The sequence below is a fragment of the Solea senegalensis genome, linkage group LG2 (assembly GCF_019176455.1).
Source record: "Solea senegalensis isolate Sse05_10M linkage group LG2, IFAPA_SoseM_1, whole genome shotgun sequence".
Classification (NCBI taxonomy): Eukaryota; Metazoa; Chordata; class Actinopteri; order Pleuronectiformes; family Soleidae; genus Solea; species Solea senegalensis.
This window is the reverse complement of record NC_058022.1, coordinates 2,493,603-2,512,471: the sequence shown is the minus strand read 5'-3', so window position 1 is coordinate 2,512,471 and position 18,869 is coordinate 2,493,603. Positions and strand designations below refer to the sequence as shown.

Sequence of the window (18,869 nt, the reverse complement as noted above, 5' to 3'; positions counted from 1 at the left end):
GACGGCGAGGAGGTCAAAAAAAGGAAGACAGGGAAGTAAAAGAAAAAAGAAAGATGAAAAGAAAAGGTAAAGAAAAAGAAGGATGAAAGCGAGGAGGTAAGAAAAGGAAGAAAGGAGAGAAGGGGACGAGGACAAAGACAGACTATTGACCTGAGCTTTTTTGGCACAAAGAGAAGAGGCCGAGGGTCAGAGTGCTGACGTGAGGCCGCGCTGGTGGGAGGGGCCACACTCTGTGAGGGGAGGGGTTGTGGTGTGTGTGTGTAGTGGGTGGAGGTGGGGACGGGGGTCGCCCTCTGACACGACCCTGTCACATGAGAAGGACACCATCACTCACCGTAAGCTGTCAAAGTAGCTCAGTATAAGGTAAGACAATGATTCTGTTGTTATTTACACTGTGTGTGTGTGTGTCATTCTACTTTATTATTTATTTTAGCTCTTTACCTTTTTTACTCAAATCTTTTCCTCTGTCAGACGTTTTAATGACATGTTAATGTTAGGCAGACAGACAGACAGACAGGCAGACAGACAGACAGAGCTGCTCACCACTCACACATGAACGTGACATAACATCAGACGAGACGATCTTTAAATGTAATCTAATATAATCTAATCTACAGAGTGTGTGTGCGTGTGTAGGATCACTCATGTTAAATAACAAACGGCAGGTTTTCTAGAAACTCACCTGAACAATGTGCTCACAGCTGCCATTCACAGAGCGCCACCTTCCTTTCAGCGCCTGCACAGGACAGTGGCCCATTCACACACACACACACACACACACACGTAAACACACACACAGATTTGTCCAGCTATGCTTTTAAGGACCCTGTATTGAATTCTATAGATTATGACAGCATAACTACTGAAACCTCATCACTAAACCATAACTAGTTAATGCCTAACCCTAACCTTAACTGTATATATTGTATATACACAAAATTGATCACATCAAACTGTCAAATTAGTAAAGTAGTAAAGTAAATTATATTATATTATGTTATATATGTGTCATGCTTTCTGGAGCTCACGTGATCCTTATTTATTAGTATTTCTTTAGTAAAACATAAAGGTGCGAAAAAAAACATTTTTATCTGTGTTAATCCCATTTATTTTATATATAACATGTATTTGTAACGCATGTTGTAATCTTGTTGTATCTACAAATGTTAATTGAATAAAGTTGAATTATCATTATTATTATTATAAAAATAAAACTAGGATTTTTTTATGTTGCTACAATTACACTATAGTGTTGTAAAGTGTGTGTTGTGTTTACAAAAGCAACAGGTGTGACATCAGAGGTCATTTATAGTTTTCCTATAAAAGGTTATATATACACACACAAACCTGTTTTTTTTAATCTCTTAATGAGGACACCTCATGGACATAATGCATTCCCTAGCCCCTTACTCTAACCACAACTAAGTGTCAAACCCTAACCCTAAAACCAGGTCTTTACCCTGAAAAAGCCCTTTAACCTTATGGGGACAAAAATGTCCCCACAAAGATAGGTTTAAACAGTGGTCCCCACGAGAACATAAAAACATGTACACACACACACACTTAAAGTTTATTAAAGTCTGCTTGTGTTGACCTGCTTGACAGATGTTGAGCACAGCTCTGAGACAATGTTTTAATTTGTGTTGTGTTATACTGCCCTCCAGTGTTCATGGCTGAAAACTGCACAACACAGGCTCTTTAACTGTGTCCATAAAATTATTATTACAGAATCACAAGTTAAATCCCTAGAGATTACTTATTTGTAGTACTACTAGTTGCTGTTACTGTAATACTTGTACTAGTTGTTCTACAATACTCCCATGTAATTAAACATTTATTTCTATAGCACAGTAATTATACAGTAGTTTTAGTAGTACTGCAGTATTATTTGTATTGGTAGTAGTAGTAGTTTTAGTAGTACTACAGTAGGGCCTATATTGATAGTAGTACTACAGTTGCATCTGGATTGGTATTAGCAATAGTTTTAGTAGTGGTATCTGTATTTGTAGTACCAGTGATTTAAGTAGAACTACAGTAGTATCTGTATTTGTAGCAGCAGTTACCTGTATTTGTAGTAGCAGTAGTTTTAGTAGTTCTGCAGTAGTATCTGTATTGGAAGTAGCAGTAGTTGTAGTAATACTGCAGTAATACCTGTATTTTTAGTAACAGCAGTTTTAGTACTGCAGTAGTATCTATATTTGTAGTAACAGTGGTTTTAGTAGTATCCGTATTTGTAGTAACAGTCGTTTTAGTAGTACTGCAGTTGTATCTGTATTTGTAGCATCAGTAGTTTTGGTAGTAGCACAGTAGTATCTGATCTGTATTAGTAGTAGCAGGAGTTGTAGTAGTACTGCAGTAATATCTGTATTTGTAGTAGCAGTGATGATGTGTCTGTATTGTATTGCTCAGGTTATGAGTCTGTCGTCAGGAGAGAAGATCTGCTGAGAATGAACATTTGTAATCAGTGAGTAAAAAAACCCATTCTGCTGCTGTGTGTGTGTGTGTTCCAGTAATTATTCATGTTGTGGGGACGTAAATCTGATTTCACACTCACGTTATGGGGACTTCTCTTCCTTATGGGGACAACAAGCAAGTTTGCTCTACTCAGCCATCTACTGGACAGGTCAAGCTATTACAATGACAGGGGGTGACGACAGAGAATGTGTGTGTGTCATGTTGTGGGGACCTAAATGTGATTACACACTAACATTATGGGGACTTGTCTTCCTTATGGGGACAAAGATTGTATAACATTACATTTTAAGGTGAAGACATGTTGTATGGTTAGGTTATGGTGAGGGTTTGGGTTCAATCAATAAATTGGTCCACTCGAGGGAGGGTTAAGCTTCTTGAGGCTTCATTTGCTCTACTCAGCCATCTACTGGACAGGTCAAGCTATTACAATGACATGAGTGGTTTTTGTATACTTTTTGAACTGAATTAAATACATTTACTTTATATGATGTCAGTAAATATATGATGCACCTTTATTAATACTGTGTGCAACACATAAATAAACATATAGATAATAAAATAGGGGATGAGGGCAGTGAATGTGCTTGTATTAACTTGGGTTGTGGGGCAGTGAGTGTGCTTTTGTAACTTATTCGTTGTCTTTATTATTGCTACATGATCTTACGACTACTATTGATCATGTCAGAATTGTTGTCGTTGCTGCTCAATAACACACTTACACACAAACACACAACCAGAACTTCATCTCCCATCTCCACTGATATTTATCAGGCTTTTGATTTATGATATTTTAGTAATAAAATAAAACAAAAAATAAAAATAACTATTTTGACCTGAAATCTAATGTGAATGTGAAGTGGATCAACTAATCTGATGTTTACAGAGATATATATGTATACATATATATATACATATATATGTACACGTCCACATTAAAAGTTAATATTTTACAGTTATTTGAACCTCAATTACTAAATTGTAAATCAACACCCTCAACAGATCAGTGTTTTTAGTGGGGAAAAACTGAGTTAATAAATGATTAAATATGTTAAACGGTTACCAACATGTTAGATGACAGCAGCATGTATGGTATGTGTTAGCATGTGGGTTTTGTATGTACAGAGCATGTACTGTAAATGTACTGTATGTACTGTCGGGGGCCGCATGGTCACTATAGCGACCATTGTCACCATCAGCACATTTCCAGCTTATGTTAACACAACAAGAGCAGGGGACCCACTCACACATACAGTACACACACACAGGTTTGCAAAGCTATTCTTCTGAGGACACTTCCATTTGTTTGGACAGCTGAAACAAAATGTTATCCCTAATCTTAACCATAACTAGTAAATGCATAACCCTACTAGGTTTTGGTCCTCAGGAGGACGACTGGTCCTAATAAGGTCAGTGTTTATGACGTAACAGGTCCTAAAGTGGCAACAAATACAAGCACTCACTCTCTCAAACACACACACACAGGCTCTGTTTGATTCTGACTGACTGTGTGGACACAGAGACAAACATAGACGTGGGTATTTGAACACGTTTTGAAACCTAAATTCAGAACAAACTCAAAATTTAAATTCCAGGAGAGTTGCTTCTGCTTCTGCTCAGTTGAGCCTCCAGGAAGAAGGTGGACCAGTTCTATTTGTTTGCTCAGTTCCTTCTATATTATGCACTTTCCTCTCTTTCCCTGTCACATTGTCTTTGTTTGTTTCTCGTGTTCTTCGTGTTATTTGGTTTTGGAGAGTTGTTTGTAACTTTTGTGCCATTTTTCTTTGTAATATTTTTGCCCCCACTGTTTTATATAAGTTAATATGGTGTGACTTCATAAATATTATCAGAGATAGTAAAAGCACAAATTGAAGCTAGAGTACAATCTCTATTTAGCCTATTAACAGATAGACAAACTTAACTAATCCCAAAATATTGTATTAGTATTATAGATGGATTATAGATATAATCTCTCTGTCTCGCTCTGTGTTTATGTTTTATTAGCAACACTAGCAGTGGTTTGGTGTCAGTAGTTAAAATGTCTGATCTCTGTTCCCCCCCCCCACAGAGAGGGAGGTCACTGTGCAGAGATGCCTTTAGTTTGTCTGACAGATTTTGAGCAGTATGCAAAGGAGCATCTCTCAAAGGCCACCTGGGATTATTACGCAGCTGGAGCCGACGAATGCTGCACCAGGGACGACAATCTACTGGCGTACAAAAGGTAACAAGATTGAAAAAAGTGGCTAATCCGCACATTCAACATCATTACAAACATCATTACAATTTCTATCCCCCTGACACTTTATTTATATACTTCATTCCAAGGATCCGTCTGAGGCCTCGCATCCTGCGGGACGTGTCAGTGAGCGACACACGCACCACAGTGCAGGGAACAGAAATCAGTTTTCCAGTTGGTATTGCACCCACTGCCTTTCACTGCCTGGCCTGGCATGAAGGAGAGGTGGCCACAGCTCGAGGTGAGGACGTGTCTGGGCTAAGGTTGCAAAATTCTGGCAATTTTCTAAATTAGAAACTTTACATGGGAATTAACAGGAATTTATGAGAATTGCCAAGAATAAAACTCAAATATAGTTGGTGAATAATATATTGTAGCATTATCTTGGCTAAAAAAAGTCCTTGAAGTTAGAACTCATATTGTTTTAACCAACACATGAGGTCAGAAACCTTAAAATCAAAGGTCATTCAGGTTTTAAATTAAATTGTCATTACACAGCCACAGAGGCAGTCAACACCTGCTACATCGCCAGTACCTACTCCACCTGCTCAGTGGAGGAGATTGCGGCAGCTGCACCCAACGGTTACCGCTGGTTCCAGCTCTACGTCTACCGGGACCGGAAGCTGTCTGAGCAGATCGTGCACCGCGTCGAGGCACTCGGCTTCAAGGCCCTGGTCCTCACCGTCGACGTGCCCTACACCGGGAAGCGTCGCAACGACATCCGCAACCATTTCAAGCTCCCGCCTCACCTCAAGGTCAAGAACTTTGATGGAGTGTTCCAGGTAAATATTCATATCAGACAGTTTAGTTTACTCCAAGGAGATTAATCCAGTGGACATATTCACCAGTCTGTGGTCCCTGCTTCAACAGGAGACTGCAGTCCCAGAGGAGTATGGGATCCCGGCCAACACCTTGGACCCATCCATCAGCTGGAAGGACGTGTACTGGCTGCAGTCCATCACCCGACTGCCTGTAATCATCAAAGGCATCCTGACCAAGGAGGACGCCGAGCTGGCCGTGGAGCACGGCGTCCAGGGCATCATTGTGTCAAACCACGGCGGGAGACAGCTGGACGGCGGCCCAGCAACGGTACTCACTGACCACAGTTTTTGGAATGTTTCAAAGTAATCGAGAGATAAACGCTGCAAAGAACGTGGTAGCACTCAGTTTACAAGTATGACCTTGACTTTACACTTTCTGTGAGCAGATTGATGCACTGTCAGAGATCGTGGACACGGTGCAGGGCAGGATCGAGGTTTATCTGGACGGAGGCATCAGGACAGGAAGTGATGTTTTGAAAGCACTGGCCTTGGGAGCCAAGTGTGTTTTCATTGGCCGTCCAGCAGTGTGGGGCCTTGCATACAAGGTAAGACAACAGCACTGATATATGACTCTGTCACTGACCTTGTCTGGACCAGTAGTCCTCATAGAGACCTGGTCCTAATAAATCAGAACCTCTGAGGAACTGGTTAAGGTTAGAGATAATGATTTGTTTGTGTGTGTGTTTGTATTTGACTGTGGTTGTTGTGTGATATTTCAGGGTGAGGAGGGAGTGAGGGACGTTCTGCAAATCTTGAACGATGAGTTCCGTCTCTCCATGGTTTTATCAGGTGAGTCAGACTCACCGATGTTCTCGTGTATCATTCTGTCTCCACTAAAATCATTAAAGTCTCATAATATCTCTCTTTCAGGTTGCAGGAATGTGTCTGAAATCAACAGGAACCTTGTTCAGGCCTCTAAACTCTGACCAGCAGAGGGCAGCACTGGCCCTCTGAGAAAGACTTCCCCGTAAAGGCATCTTTTATAAAACTTTTTATAAAACACGACATGAAGAACATGTTCATGCCAGAATGAACGAGTGAGTGTGTGAGAGGTTGAGGAAGTGATGGTGGAAGTTCTAGCAGGTGACATGGTGAAGGTTTTAGTGAATGTTGGATTGAAGGGAATCAAAGCAGTTATTGCAAAAAAACCAACTTCTTTTGGGTTTGAATGTAATGAAAGTTACAAATAATGACATATACTATGGTTTGAGATGCTGCCAATGGTTGTGATTTAATAAACAGCTGATGAAGATTTTATTTGTCATTTTCTATTTCATACACCAGTGGTACCAAAAGCTTCCTCTCATGGTACTTGGAGGAAAATCAGAAATACTGTTCTACTGAGGAAGTTTGACTATAGTGCTTAGAAAATTAAACAAATAACAATAAATGCTTAATAAATAGCTCAGACAGACAGAACTTGCGAGACCTCCTGATTCTGAGGACTCCTGGTCTTGCAAGTTCTGTTTTTCCACTAACAGACAGTAGGGGGCAGTGGAGACAGCCCAGCCCAGTCTCTGCGCAACAAGACATTTAACCATCACAATGACTCTGAAGCTATTAAATTATGGAAATATAGTTCTATAGCTTTAAAAGATGAGCAAGAGATTAGTTTTTTCTTTCGTGTGGCAGTTTATTATCGGGACAGGAACAGAACAAATACCCAACTCATACTCAGCCATACCATGTATCAAAATACTTTCAACTTAGTAAAAATACTCCCTGAATTTGACTAAGCTACTGTACATATTGTGTCATTAGAGTCAACCTTATTTGGGTACATTTCTAACAAAAATGGTAGCTTAAATAGCCCATAATAACAGCCAAAACTACAGTGAATGGTGGAATATGAGGTTACAACACAGTAGTGAATGACACTGAGGTACAAAACTGCTATGCATGAAACGAAATACTAAATTCAGTCAAGGTGCGGAAGGAGAAGTAGCACAGGAAGTGAGCGAGGTCTCGGTTGAGCTAAAGGAGCAGTGATGCTGCCTCAGACGCTTCAGCTCTCCAAACAGCTGGTGCAAGTGCAGCAAAGCTTTTGTGCTCAGTCTTCCTTCCCAGAGTTCTTAGTTTTTGTTTTATAGACAAACAGGCTGGAGGGAGGCCTCGGTTCCGGGCTGCTGAGGAGGATTTCTTCCAGGTAGGTAGACAGCCGTCATCCCTCCGTTTGAACATCTTTTAGACACGGCTCTGTGCGAAGCTCCTGCAGGACATGATAGTAAAGTAGCACAACTTCATACAGTGTGTTTCAGATGAGAAGGAGCTTGAGTGTGGTAAAATCAAAGGTCACTGTGTTTAATGTAAGAGGTGATAAAATGGTAGTTTTACCCAACACCCAACATTTGCTATAAGAAAAATAACATGACTCATTTTGTATTTAGTAATTTTCATGAATAATACCAGTGACTTAAAATCCTCAAAATGTTTGTGAATGCTAAATGCTACTTTTAGCATGGCTAGAGTTGAATAAGAGATTCCTGCAGAGAAAAAGTTGAAAACAAAATTAATTTGGTTTTTACAGTGTTTTTTTTGGAAGTGGACATTTTTGTCCTTAATGCCTTAAGAGGGTAGTTAATTAAACTGATGCCTGAGTGTTAAATCATATAAATCATATATTATGATGAGGGTGAAGATCCATGATGATCTACTACATTACTCACTCACTCACTCACACATCTTCTACTGCTTCTACCAATTCTAACCTTAACCCCAAATCCAGGTCTTAACCCTGAAAAAGCACTTTAAAGTTGTGCTTGCCAAACAAATGATAAAATTATAATAAAAGGATAATATGGGGATTGAACAGGGTGATGTTATATTTTTGTTACATATTTAAAAACTGGTTAATAACTGCATAAATAATTCATTTAAATTCATTTAAAAAAACACTTAAGACTGAAACATTGCCTTTTTATGTGTAGTGTAAACTCATTGCGGGTGTTTCCTTAATTGCAAAGGGTCACCTAGAGTTGTAACAGTTTCAAAACACCTACAAGAGAAGCTGTTTTAGGATGAAAACAGTTCACTGGTTCCTCCTTTTACAGTCACATGGAGGAGACATGGTACAAACAGACGTTTGTCAGCTGCGTTGAGGAAGCAGCTGACAAATATCAAGAATGAAACCCTTCATATCAGAGGAGATGTTTAAATTAAGACAAAGTCACAGACCATTTTAAGTAAGAGGTACCTAAGAGGTATCAAAGTTACAAAGTTAGTTTTAAAAACACAAAGTGTTTAACAGGGTGAGAAACACATGAAAACATCAGTGTGGTCACCTTGTTGAAAACCACAATGACTCAGTCGGTAAAATCTCTCACACAATGGCTCCTCCTTCTCTTCTGCAGGGGAAATGGGGAGGACAGTGGGCCGGGCAGGCTGAGCCGCAGACTGTCCCGTCTGGGCAGCCGGCATCAGTCCAGGGATCCACCGAGACCTGCAGCTCCACCGGAGAGACCTCCTGCTCCACCTGAAAGACCTGCTCACCAAGGTGTGAGACCCTTTGAATATGTTGCTATAAAGAAACTCATCTGATAAGAAACAGAGACGTTCATACATTGCTGAGAGATCTGTGTTCAACTGTGGTAGGACTGGAGTAGAGGAGTCAATCCCAGAGACTATAGGACGGGACCCACAGAGACTTTTTTTTGAAGTATCGCCAAATTTATTTTCTTAGTTTTTTATCTTATACTTGAAATTCTTCAATAACACATGCATAAAATGATGTTGGGAGGATTGTTTGTGAAAAGCTGTTTCTGACGTACTCTTGAATTCATCAGGTGTACCTAATCAAAGGGCCAAATGATAATGTACATTGTGGATTGGGACCCTCAAATAACTTCATCTTAAATGTTCCAGTCCATGTACCTGACGTGTGACTCTAATTATTTTGGCCACTACAGATGACAGGCGTCCTCCACCTGTCCCTGATCCACCTCCACCTCAATCTCCTGCACCTGCTCCCTCCCTAACGCCACCCAAACGCCCCGACAAAGCCACAAAGCCCAAACTTCCTCCTCGACCGCTTTCCAAGGTGTTTGGCAGCACTGACCATGGAGCAGCTGTGCTGCAGGTAGTAATTCTGATCGACTCTTGCCTCGTTTTTATTGATGTGTCCTCCTGGAGATGTTTGGCAGCTTAATCCCCGTCTTTTTCCTAATCTTATTCCCGCTCCTGTCTCACAGGGCTGTGATCATTTTCGGGCGGATGAGACTCTCTGCGATGTCGTCTTGGTTCCAGGTGACGGGAAAGAGAAGTTCCCCGTCCACCGAGTCATCATGGCCTCATCCAGTGACTATTTCAAAGCAATGTTCACGGGTGTGTGGCTCTTTTTCTTACACAACTTTTAAAACATGAACTCTTTTTGTGTGTGTGTGTGTGTAACATCGCTACTGTACATCGTCTGTGTGTAGAAACAGAAACATGACCTATATAGGAGGAAGCATGTGTTGTCATTCTGATATTCACTATTGCAGTACATGTGGTAATTTAAAATGCAGAAGTTAGTGCTCTCTTTCAGTTTCAGACAATTCACTCCAGTCTTTATGACTTGGTTTGGTTCTTTTACGCATTTTCCCTCGTGTGTTTTGCTGAACGTGCACCCTTTTATTTCACCTTGTCCTTGTCTCCTTTGTGCTGTCTCTCTCTCTCTCTCCCTGTTCTTTGCGCAGGAGGCATGAGAGAACAAGAGATGAGGGAGATCAAGCTGCACGGGGTCACCAAGTTAGGCTTAAAGAACATCATTGACTTCATTTACACGTCCAAAGTCTACCTTGACATGGGGAATCTCCAGGAGACGCTGGAGGCTGCAAACTTCCTGCAGGTCATGCCCGTGCTGAGCTTCTGTAATAAGCTTCTGAGCAGCGAGGTGAGAGGTTTTCATTTTATAATCCAGAACACTGAAGGTCAGAACTCAGCTCTTGTAATTTCAGTTGGACTATTTTATCCTTCAAGGACACACCTTTCTCCAGAAAAGATTAAATAATCATCTCCAGATGGTGCAGAACTTAGACTCTGTTCGATTGGGGGTTGCAACCTTCGGCTGGTCCGAGTTTGCTTTCACACTTTCGCACTTTAGTGAGCCGAACCGAACCCTTTGAAGAACGTGTTCCCCTCCTTGTTGGTTCATGCAGGGGCAAACTTCTGTTTCCTCCACGTAAAAGCAAAACATGGAGCTGCATTAAAATCCTGTCGTTTTATGTGAACATACGACACATATGCACCGCAACAATGGGCTCAGCCACACTATATTTATCTGACCTTTTAGTTTCATATGAACCAGTGTGTAGACTGTTCCCGAGATGAGACTGAAAACTAGAAGTGACAGAGTTTCTATAGTCGTCTGAGGAAATAAGGTCACCAGGGCTTTTCATGAAACCTCACACTCTTCTTTAAACATACTTTTGAACAAGTTTTTATTCCTTTTATTTTGTTTTATTTGGTTTACTTTGTTGTTTGTGCTGTAAAAAGATTCTTATTGTCACAACCCCTGGATTTATCCAGACATTTATTCTGTTTGGACTTTTTGTTGATCTCTTTTTTTTAAGTTCTGCCTGATTTTCTGTTCCTTGTTTCCTGTTTTATTTTGTAGTTTTTCCTTGTGTGTACCTTGTCAAATGTTGCTTCCTGTCCTGTCTGCCCCACTCTATAATAGTAGAAGAACCCCCACCACCACCACCAAACAAACTTGCTAACAGCAACAAGCTAGTCAGACGTTAGCCAAAAAAAGAAATATGTTTCTTATTAAGTCAATCTAATCCACGTGATTTCACCGACACAGATCACGATTGACAACTGCGTGGAAATCGAACACATCGCAACCGACCTGCATCTGGAGGATGTTCGGGTGAATATAGGTAAGGGTTACTAGCAATGTTAGCAAAGGTGAAATCTGTGTTATACCTCTGTAAATACATACATGAAGGTGAACACAAAAAAAGAGAGTACATTTTCTTCACTTCAATCAATATCAATCTAGGTCTATTGTGTAAGAATTAGTGACATCTAATGGCGAGACTGCATATTGCATAAACAGAGGACTCCTCTACATGGGTTAGGAAACTCATTGTATTTATTTTCACATTAAATCAGTCGTACTTATAGTACTTTTTAATTTTTAACCGTAGACATGTTGCTACACTGTTATGTTATGTTTAGGTACATTTTATTTTTCCAACTTCTCAACTGGAACGCAGTGAACTAGAGGGTGACATCACTCCTAGATGTCTCCTTACTTTTAAGCACTCATACACTTCATGGTACTGGTACTGGTAGTGCTTTTGGTTAAACAAGTGAAAAAGTATCATTCTTTCTTTCAAACTTAGGTGAGTTTTTGAGCCAGAATCTCTCTGCGATGGTTCAGAGTGGCCGATACCTCCAGCTCTCTGAGATCAGCGTGGCACACGCTCTGGCCAGCAACTCACTGGAAGGTTTCTCTGAGCTGGAACTCTACCACATCGCCAGGAATTGGGTGGATCATGAACCCACCAAACGCCGCTCGTCTGTCTTCGCCTTAATGCGCCACATTCGCTTCCCTCTGATGAGCCCCGGTGAGCTCATCCAGATCTCCCAGGATGACGAAGAAGGGGACGACTCCTTGATGCGCTCTGACACGGCCTGCGTGAACCTCCTGCTGGAGGCCAGCAACTACCAGATGATGCCGTTCATGCAGCCGACGCTGCAGACCGAGCGCACACAGATACGCTCAGACTCCACGCATATTCTGGCACTGGGCGGCGTCATGCGGCAGCAGCTGGTGGTGAGCCGAGAGCTGAGGCTGTACGATGAGAAGACGGGCCACTGGAAGGCGTTACAGCCCATGGAGGCGCCACGCTACCAACATGGCGTAGCTCTTCTAGGCGGCTTCCTCTTCATTGTTGGAGGTCAGTGCTTCAACACTCTCAAAACGATGTTCCCTTCAGATGACCTTAAAACTCAAGGAATTAAGGAGTAGTAACATTTTTACACTAAAAACATTTAACTGCCATGTATAAATGATGCAATTTTAAAGACTGGGAGGTTGTAATTTTTCTTGATGGCCCAATGGGACTTTTCCAAAGTTGTACAAAGTTGTTAACCACGATCAACAGTAACAAGTCTACAACACGATATGTTAAAAAGCTGCTGAGTTTAAGTTTGTTGTCGTCTTTGTCCATTAACTAATCCAGTTATTTTTGACTAGTACTTAGTAGGATACGATACAGATACTTATCGTACCGCATCTCTGGTCCTCATTGACTTTTTAGGTCAAAGCACATACGACACAAAAGGTAAGACGGCCATTGACAGCGCCTACCGCTACGACCCGCGCTTCGACAAGTGGCTCCAGATCGCGTCACTCAATGAGAAGAGGACCTTCTTCCATCTCAGCGCTCTGAAGGGGAAACTGTTTGCTGTGGGAGGAAGAAACACCTCAGGAGAGATCGGTGAGAATTGCTTTTGTTGCCTTTGGACAGACAGGAGTTGTGCTTCAATAGCCTGAACTTTGACCCCAATGTCACACTCTGATCAGACACCGTGGAGTGCTACAACCTGAAGAAAAACGAGTGGACATTTGTGACCAATATGATGGAGCCTCACTATGGACATGCTGGAGCAGTCCATGGAGACCTCATGTACATTTCAGGTAAACACACTCACGCATGACTGCCTAAAAATGCATTTTGACGACCTTTATTTACCTCTTACTGCATGATCTCAATCACTCAATTTCTGGGTCTTCTTCAACAAGAACATGGTCTTCTTCAACACCTCAACATGGCTCCAGCCAAATCACAAATATCAAGGCCTCACAATGGGAATTCAGGTTCTTACGGGTGACTTCAGACCTCAGACCACATTCTTGACCTTCAAGGAGACTTGACCCATTGCTGTTTTCCAGTATTTTTACACTTCTCTGTGCCTCTGGGTAAATGACTTTGCTTTGCCAACTCCACAATATTTACATTGTTGTTACACAATGTCTTTCTCTGGTGTTTCATGTTACAGCAGCACAGGTAGAGCTTTGTCTTTGAACACATGCTTCTCACCTTGGACACATGTGTTCAGGCGGAAAAACATCGGTGTGTATGTCTCAGGTGAATCCAGATCCAAATTCATGTGGTCACAGTAGACACATACAGTGAACAGTCATATTTGGAGATGTCCACATAGGCTTGGATTACTCAGGACACATTATTTAATACCAGGTCTGGACGGAGCCTGTGGGCGTAGGAAAGCGATGAAGCTTTAAATGCAGAGCTTTTCCCCCAAAACAGTAGAATTTGGAGAACTCTAGCCTTTTTTAAAGGCTTATTTTATTAATAATTTGTAAAATATGAAATAACTAAGTTACTATTACTTGCTATACCATTGTACACAGTCAATTGTTTTGGTACAAGGCCATAAAACATAAAAACGAAACAAACATTGACGGTGTTTTCTGAAAACTGCATGCATTTGCGTCCCTGATCACATAAGCAGACCTACTTGCATTGTTTTTATGACCTCTTTTAAAATGTCTCAAAACCTCCTGGACCTTCTTCTACTCATATGAGGGGGGGGGGTCAAACAGTCATGATAAAGAGTATATAAAAAGTGACAAGCAGCTCCACTTTGACAAGATGAACTGAGTCGAATACAGCTTGTCTTATCTATGAGAAACCACTTCCTGTTTCGTCGCAGTCAAACTCCCACCAGCTGCTCACAGCCTGAACTCGGGGCAGGTTTCTCAGCAACCTTGGACAGGAAATCAGCTTCTCGTGGTGAAAGAACACTTTAAGTTTCACATGTCGGACTGAGAGGCAGGAAACACAAACACCAAAAAGAAAACCCAAGACTCCTCACGGCAGCACTGAAACTTAAACCATCATCTTTACATCCTGTATTCACACCATACACTGTGAGTTTCAGCTCATGCTCAAAACATACAAATCAAACAACTTCGGGACACCTACAGCTAACCACAGAAGATGACTATGACCTGAATGACTGAGAACCTTCACAGACATTATGGACAGAAGTTAATGTCGTACAGGACTCACTTTTAAGGCACGTTAGACATGTGTCTTCTCATCTTGTGACCAAAACTTTGACAAGGGAGGAGATATCACCTCAAAACCAACAGTGGACATTACCCTAGGGGGTAATAGGGGCTACATGTAAAATATATACAACAGTAGCTATGTTTACATGGACACAGCTGAATAAAAGCCTGACAATCATGCCAAACATGCCAATCTGAAAACTGGTACAACACAGCCCATCGGGAAACAAATTCCATTCCGAACAACCAGGCTTGTATGTGCCGATCGACGTTCCAGTCGATCCAATCACGACTTCCTGGTTTGTTGATCACGTGTCTGATTTGATTCTGACATTACGCTAATTTGTTTACTATGGAAGCGGAAGTGAAACTTCCAGACGTGAAGAAATCGTGCAAATTGGACACTCTTGTTTGGCCCTGTGATGGTCTGGCGACCTGTCCAGGGTGTGACACCGCCTTTTGCCCCATGTCAGCTGAGATTGGCACCATTGCCCCCTGCGATAAAGTGGTAGAAGATGACTGAGTGATTGTGGTAGCTAATGTCTGTTGGTTTCTCCTCTGTCACTCAGGCGGCATCACCCGTGACACCTTCCAGAAGGAGCTGTGGTGTTATGACCCTACCGCCGACACGTGGAGCCGCCGCGCCGACATGATGGAGCTGCGCGGCCTGCACTGCATGTGCACCGTCGGGGACAAGCTCTTCGTCATGGGCGGGAATCACTTCCGAGGCAGCAGCGACTACGACGACGTCCTGGGCTGCGAATACTACAGCCCACAGACGGACCAGTGGACCATGGTGGCGGCCATGCCTCGAGGCCAGAGCGACGTGGGAGTGACCGTGTTTAACGGGCAAATCTACGTGGTGGGAGGGTATTCGTGGAACAGTAGGTGCATGGTGGACATTGTGCAGCGGTACGATCCAGAACACGACGTGTGGGAGCGAGTGTTCAACGTGCTGGAGCCTCTGGGCGGGATTCGAGCCTGCACCATGACGGTGCATCTGCCTGAGGGTTCAGTGGACGAGGCTCAGATACAGGAGTGTCCACTGCCCACGGCCAAGAGCTAAGACCAGCGCAGAGCAGAGTTTTATCTGAAGAGCACTTTTCCAACACACAAATATTTAAAAACAACACAGAGACGGAAATTTGGGAAATCAATTTTGTTTAAAATGAATTAAAAATGTAAAAAGAAGTAACTGGAGTAAACAATAAATAAGTTTAAGTCCTAAAATAAGGTTAAAGGAATGGTTTAATGGATACATAACTTAGGTTATATTTTTGCACTCAAAAACAGCAATTAATAAATGAATTATATTAATAATATTACTACTTTTTTTTTAAACAAGCTGCATTGTTTAATTTCAAGTTATCAGCTGATGCTTATGTTTGTTTCTGTCATTAGTGTGTGAGTGTGTGCTCTGTATTTTCTGGTAGAATATATTTTCTCTTGCTGAGAAAATTAATTAACAAAAACAATTATGATTGTGAATTGCTAACATTAGCATGATGCGGCTACTTCTTTTTTATTCAAACAAGACCTCATAAACAAACTCAACAAAATATCCATGTTTAATTGGGTGAATTGTTTTAAAAGATTTATTAAATTTGTAGATATTCTGTATTTTGTGTTTGTAATGTATGAGTCCATAGCCTTGAAATATTAAATACTTTTTAACTGATCCCCCTCTTGAGTTTAAATTTATTTAAATATGTTTTGAAAAGCATTAAACTGTACAAATGAATAATAATAATAACAACATGTAATAGCACCACTTCATACAGTCAGTGTTTTTTTTTTTTGCTTAGTTCATCCTGTAAAATAAAAGTTTTCTGTAAAAGCCTTAAGTTTTTATCTGCCAATCATTAAATTCTGTCCATCAAACAAGGAATATTGCAATTTGCAAACAAAGGAGGGAATCACACCTAGCTTGCTAATATTAGCACGCTACTCTTACATTTGTTTTACTCAAACTAGCTCTATAGCATCTTTTTAAAAGGTCATATATGCGAGTAATGTATTAAAATAAGACGTGAAATGACAATGTTATGTTCATGAGAGTTTGAGGAAACGCATAAACAAGTAAACATTTCAGTGGGGAACAGCTATCTGCTAACATCAGTAAAACAGGCAGGCAAAACTAGCTAGCTAGCTAGTTAAAACTAGCCAACCTACTTTTAAGAAAAACAGCCAACAAAAGATGTATAATTCACAGAATATAAATAACAAACATAAAACATGTACAGCCTCAACTTAGGGACAAAGATACAGATTTAAACATGGTCACACAAAGGTAAATCATGTAAACATCTAAACAAATAGATGACTGTTTACTCGAAAAATAAGACATAAAATAAGGAGGCAGAACATAGAGTAATAACATGTGTAAAAAATATAAGGGCATACAGCACAATTCATTACATTACATTCCATGTCATTTAGCAGACGCTTTTATCCTAAGTGACTTACAAAAGTGCATTTAAACATTTGGGTACAAAATTCAACCAGATAAACACACAAAATCAGCAACAATCAATTTGTAGTGACATTTTTTAGTTTTGATGCAAACCGTAGTTTCTTCAACACACATGTAACTGAAAAGGTTGAAGTGAGGGACATTTAACTGCGACAAGCGACTTCAACAAGGCCAAACTAGCCTCAACAAGTCCTTCTGCAGCTACAACCACAAACACACACACACACACACACACCTTGAATAGTCTGATGAACATAAATAATGTTGAAACTACCCTTGAAAATTCATCCTTCACCTCCAGATAAGACGCCAGACAGACTGACGACAGCTGTGCAAAAACACTTCATATTAAACGAGTGCTATTTACTTAACTATAAAGGTATTGAGAAGGAAAATTGCGGCTGTTTAAATTATTTATGGAACGGAACTGTTTTGATGAGGTTTCCTTGTGAAATAGATATCTATATAAAGGACTTCCTGATAAAAAAATAGTTTAAATTTTAAAATAACAGTGTGACATGACCTGCAATAAACTGTCAACGTTGAGCTATTGAACGAAAGTGTGGCTCAGTTAGAGAAAAAAAGAAAACACCCACATAAAACTGTTATATTCTGCCTTCGCTAAAGAATAATCCTTGTAACCAAAAGGTCACTACTCAGAGTTTCCACTGCAACCATTAACACTGAATAAATGCATTTCATCACTGCACACAGGAAAACAAATGAAGTCCACTGGTGACACATGTCACCTTGAGATGTCTCGTCTTGTTGTTTTTGTCTGATCCAACACTCAGGAGTGGAAAGTATTTAATCTACTAGAGTAACAGATCTGACTGTCTGACTCCTCTTCTCCATGTGAGACCATGAACTCCCACAACATCTCTGCACTGTATGAAGCTGATGTTGTGGGAAATGAGTAAAGTGTACAAAAAAAGGAAATAAAGAGTGTAACATGTTGCTGATCTCTGATCTCTGGAAGCAAAAATATAGTCTTGTAGTTGACACGTTTTATAAGTTATAGCTAGATACTTGGAATATTGAGAAATTACAGTATTAATTTAGGGATCAAGAGACAAAAAATAAGTGTGCCAAATACATTCCGGGAACCCTGATTTGATTTACGCATATACAAAAGTGTGGCTACTTCCTGTTACCTTTAACCACAGTTGTAGTTGCAATTATACAAAAGACACCCTATATAAGCAGTAATCATAAGATCATAATGTGTATTTATTTTATAACAACTCAAATTAAGTCTAACATTACTTCCCCAAATTGCTGCCAATTGTACTAACAGGAAGTGGCCTATTTTAACAGGAAGTAGCCTGTTTGAACAGGAAGTAGCCACACAAACTGGGATTTCTGTACAGATTTGGTGGATCTGTATTCCAGTAAACAAGAATATCTTGAATGAAATGAAAGAGAATTTGATTTAAAAGCTCCGAAACTGCTGCTAATTTTTCTAACAGGAAGTAGCCACACAAATCAGTAAATCCCCAAAACTGCTGTAAATTATCTGAACAGGAAGTTGCATATTTTAACAGGAAGTAGCCACACAAATTGGGATTAAAAATGCAATGAAACATTATTTTATTTAAAAATGTTGAAAACCACAACCACAATAACTACTTCTTTTTTTATTGTGATCTATTTCTGATGTGGAATTTCCACATCAGAAATGGTGCAATGAGACATTTATTATTGTGTACTTCTGAGAGTCAGTTGTATAATTTGACTGAAGTTTGTTCATGTTATTTTTCCACCTGCGTCACATGTTTTGTCCTCCCACTCCCTGAACATCCAGATAAAAAGTTGTCATACTGTATCTCCCAGCAACAGCAA

At 40.5% G+C, this 18,869-nt stretch overlaps 2 protein-coding genes across 3 annotated transcripts; both read left to right on the top strand.

Annotated features, from left to right (window-relative positions):
• The first annotated feature begins 273 nt into the window (after positions 1-273).
• Positions 274-6,781, top strand: hao2 (hydroxyacid oxidase 2 (long chain)). Of its 2 annotated transcripts, XM_044049964.1 has the most exons (9): positions 274-363; positions 2,410-2,464; positions 4,541-4,693; positions 4,798-4,949; positions 5,207-5,490; positions 5,579-5,797; positions 5,916-6,074; positions 6,249-6,318; positions 6,400-6,781. In XM_044049964.1, the coding sequence occupies exons 2-9, from the start codon at positions 2,448-2,450 to the stop codon at positions 6,453-6,455; spliced, it is 1,110 nt and encodes a 369-aa protein (XP_043905899.1). In that variant the 5' UTR covers positions 274-363; positions 2,410-2,447; the 3' UTR covers positions 6,456-6,781. The 2 variants fall into 2 exon arrangements, with proteins under 2 accessions (XP_043905899.1, XP_043905910.1); XM_044049975.1 differs by lacking the exon at positions 2,410-2,464.
• si:rp71-68n21.9 (kelch-like protein 9) lies at positions 6,559-16,232 on the top strand. Its single transcript, XM_044018379.1, has 10 exons — positions 6,559-6,566; positions 8,880-9,022; positions 9,435-9,604; positions 9,717-9,849; positions 10,203-10,399; positions 11,312-11,387; positions 11,856-12,413; positions 12,777-12,956; positions 13,043-13,156; positions 15,124-16,232. The coding sequence occupies exons 1-10, from the start codon at positions 6,559-6,561 to the stop codon at positions 15,618-15,620; spliced, it is 2,076 nt and encodes a 691-aa protein (XP_043874314.1). The 3' UTR covers positions 15,621-16,232.
• The last annotated feature ends 2,637 nt before the right edge of the window (positions 16,233-18,869 follow it).